The following is a 3,187-nucleotide window of genomic DNA, read 5'->3' on the forward strand; positions in this document are numbered from 1 at the left end:
CCCGCACCCCGGGGGAGCTCCTGGAGAACCTCGTCGAGTCCCGCCAGGCCAACACGGGTGCGCAGCCGGGAGGGCGGGGGGACACGGGACAAGAGGGGGAAGTGTGTCCCGCGGAGCTTCCGCACTGAGGCCAGCCGCCCCTCCTCTCGCCCAGGCCTCTTCAACCTGCGCCAGATTGTCCTGGCCAAGGTGGACCAGGCGCTGCACACGCAGACCGACGCAGACCCTGCTGAGGAGTACGCCCGGCTCTCCCAGGAGATCCTCGGGGTTCCAGCCACGCCAGGTGAGGCCTGCCAGCTGCGCTGCAGAGGTCCTGGACACCCGTGTGCTCTGGGGCAGCTCCTCGGGGCTTCCTTGGCCACCAGGACCAGGTGCCTTTGCGTGGAGTGGATGGAGCAGGGGCGCTGCTCAGCACCCGCAGGGCACAGGACAGCCCACGGAGGTGAGCTGGCCCCGTGTCCACAGCACAGGGCATTGCATGCCTTCTGCCCCTCGCTCTGCTGGGCTCTGCCCACGCTGGCTGGGCTTGGAGCGCAGGTGCCAGTGTGCACCTCCTGGGCCTTGGGCCTGCACCCTACATGAGGCTGGCTGAGCACTGCCCGTGGGGGGCACAGACTGGCCCCCAGCTGTGGTGAGGGCAGCCGGGGACGTGGAGACCTGTGACGCAGGTTCTAAGGTAGTGTCCGTGTCCCCGTCCCCACTCGGGCTCATGTGAACGGGTGAGTGAAGATACCGGGGTTGCAGAACATGTCGGGGTCTATTGGGTTAGATTGACCTTTCTTAAGACCTTCCAAAGGACCCGAAGCCATCCATGTCTCGCCATGGAGGTGTGTCCTGGCAGCCAGCGTGGGGGCGAGTGCCCTTGTCCTTCTGTGGGGAGTGGGCAGGGGGCAGCCCCTTCGGCCAAGTGACATGGCCCTGCTGTCGCCCTCCACCCTGCACTGGATGGGGCCTCTGAAGAGGCCGTGCTGACCTGGCTCCTGGGGCTGAGGCTCGCAGGTGGAGGCCGCAGTCTGAGCCTGGCTGTCTCCACCCCAGGGACCAACATGCCTGCAACCTTCGGCCACCTGGCGGGAGGCTACGACGCTCAGTACTACGGCTACTTGTGGAGCGAGGTGTACTCCATGGACATGTTCCACACCCGCTTCAAGCAGGAGGGCGTGCTCAGCAGCAAGGTGCAGTGGAGCGCGGGAGGGGGGTCCCGGGGGTCCCGAAGGCGGGCGAGGACCCGGCCAGAGAGCTTGCGAAGGGTGCTGGCGGAATGGCCAGGTGTGAGGCCTCGCATCCAGGACTACGCCGGGTCCTCAGCCCATGCCCCCGGCCGAGTGCCCGCGGCCTGCCCTCTGCCTCGGGCCCGCTAGCCAGGGTGCGTTATCTCCGGGTGCAGGGGCGCCCACCGCCAGGTCCAGGTACTCCTCACCGGGGCACCTGCTGTGGCCTTTACACCTCATTTCCTCCCTATGGAGTAGGGGTGGCGACGCCCACCATGAACTCACGCCTCTGCCGCTTAGTAGCATCCCGGTGTCCTGCAGGACACCGTGGGTCAGCTGGACTGGGCTTGGGGTTGGGGTTCGCGTCGGTGTCAGTGCTGGGGGCTGCAGTTGCTGCAGCTGCTCCCTTAGAGCGGCAGGAAGGCAAGCCCTGGAGGGACAGTCAGAAGCCCACTGCCTTCCAGGGCGCCCAGAGAGCCTGGCCTCGGCTGTCCCCTCCATGGCGGGGCTCCCCGACGGACACAGCCACTCGCTGGGGTCCCAGCGGGCGAGGGGAGGGGAGGGCGGGTGGACGCGGGCCCTGGACCCAGAGCCTGAGTGCTCCGTGTCCCAGCTGGGTTCAGCCATGGTGGAGGCCCAGTGCTGTTTGTGGGCTCGGCCCAGAGTGCTGGCTCCTCGGCCTGCTGGCTCCTCCTGCACACGCCTGCACACATGCACGCCCCACGGCAGCTCACGTCCCTCGGCTGATGCAGGCGACCTCAGGTCTGGGACAGGGCTGCTCTGGGGCCAGTCGGGGACCTGCAGACCCCCCGAGCCCCGCCAGCCCTGGCTGCCAGCCCAGCTGTGTCCCGGGTCCCCGCAGGTCGGCATGGACTACAGACGCTGCATCCTGGGACCGGGCGGCTCCGAGGACGCCCGCGCCATGCTGAAGCTCTTCCTGGGCCGGGACCCCAAGCAGGACGCCTTCCTCCTGAGCAAAGGGCTGCAGGTGGAGGGCAGCGAGCCGCCCACCTGCTGACGGCACTGCCAGCGCCCGCCGGACACCCCTGCCCGGGCCCACGCCCGCCGCCTGGTGCCTTACCTCCCTCCTGGACTGGGTCAGAACGGATCGGATTGCGCGGCCTCGGCACCTGGCCAGGGTGGGGCTGGACTGGTGGGGAGCGTGGGGTCCACCCCTCCCGGTCCTGGTCCAGCTTCCAGACCCCCGCCTGGTCCCAGGGTGCCCGGCGCGCATGCCCGCCCAGGGCCTCAGCTCTGTTGCACTAACACGTCCCTCCTGGGAGCCCTCGGCCCATGAGGCGGCCCTGAAATGGCCACTGCAGGAAGCAGGCCGCAAGGACAGGCCCGGCCTTGCCCTCAGGGTGGCCGGACGTGGCTGCAACCCCAGCCAGCCCTCTGGGCTGACCCGGGCCACATCGGGCGTGTCCTCCTGAGCGTCCCTACTGCCGCACCTGGGTCCCCCGGGGGGGGGGTGGCTGAGCAGCGAGGGTGCCGGGACTTGGAGCCTCGAGGGGCCTCAGGTCTGCCCACCAGGCTGGGCAGCAGGGCACTCGCCGGGACATTTCCCCTGGGAGATTCTGGGCAGGGCCACCCGGGTGTGCACAGGCAGCCCAAGGGCACCGCCTCCCGAGCCCGTGCTGACCCGAGTCTACACCCCCCCCCGCCTGCGGCTGCACTTCCCCGGTCAGCCAGTCTGGAAGTCCCGCGGGCACACAGAAATAAACCACTGGTCTGCTCTTGGCTCTCTGAGATGGTGGAGGCTGGCTCGCCTCATCCCCTCGGTGACAGACAGGGCCCTGGTGGCAGTCCCAGTCGGGGTTCGTCCCGCGCCCCTGCTGTGCACCCCGACTGCCAGCAGTGAGCACCGGCGAGGATGCGTCAGGGCCAACATTCGGGTGGGCACCCCCAGTTAGGGCACTGTGGGCGCTCCCCGCCCCGATGGCTCCGCTCCCTTGACGGCTACAGATGGCACTTTG

At 69.0% G+C, this 3,187-nt stretch overlaps 1 protein-coding gene across 1 annotated transcript in view; it reads left to right on the forward strand.

Moving 5' to 3' along the window:
* The window catches only part of THOP1 (thimet oligopeptidase 1), an 11,592-nt gene extending 8,632 nt beyond the window's left edge, over positions 1-2,960 (forward strand). The window contains 4 exon segments of the mRNA XM_014585507.2: positions 48-57; positions 155-283; positions 1,039-1,175; positions 2,074-2,960. Coding sequence (XP_014440993.1) covers positions 48-57; positions 155-283; positions 1,039-1,175; positions 2,074-2,229 — 432 coding nt within the window. The 3' untranslated portion in view covers positions 2,230-2,960.
* The last annotated feature ends 227 nt before the right edge of the window (positions 2,961-3,187 follow it).

The sequence above is a fragment of the Tupaia chinensis genome, unplaced genomic scaffold (genome assembly GCF_000334495.1).
Source record: "Tupaia chinensis unplaced genomic scaffold, TupChi_1.0 Scaffold149964_2, whole genome shotgun sequence".
Classification (NCBI taxonomy): Eukaryota; Metazoa; Chordata; class Mammalia; order Scandentia; family Tupaiidae; genus Tupaia; species Tupaia belangeri.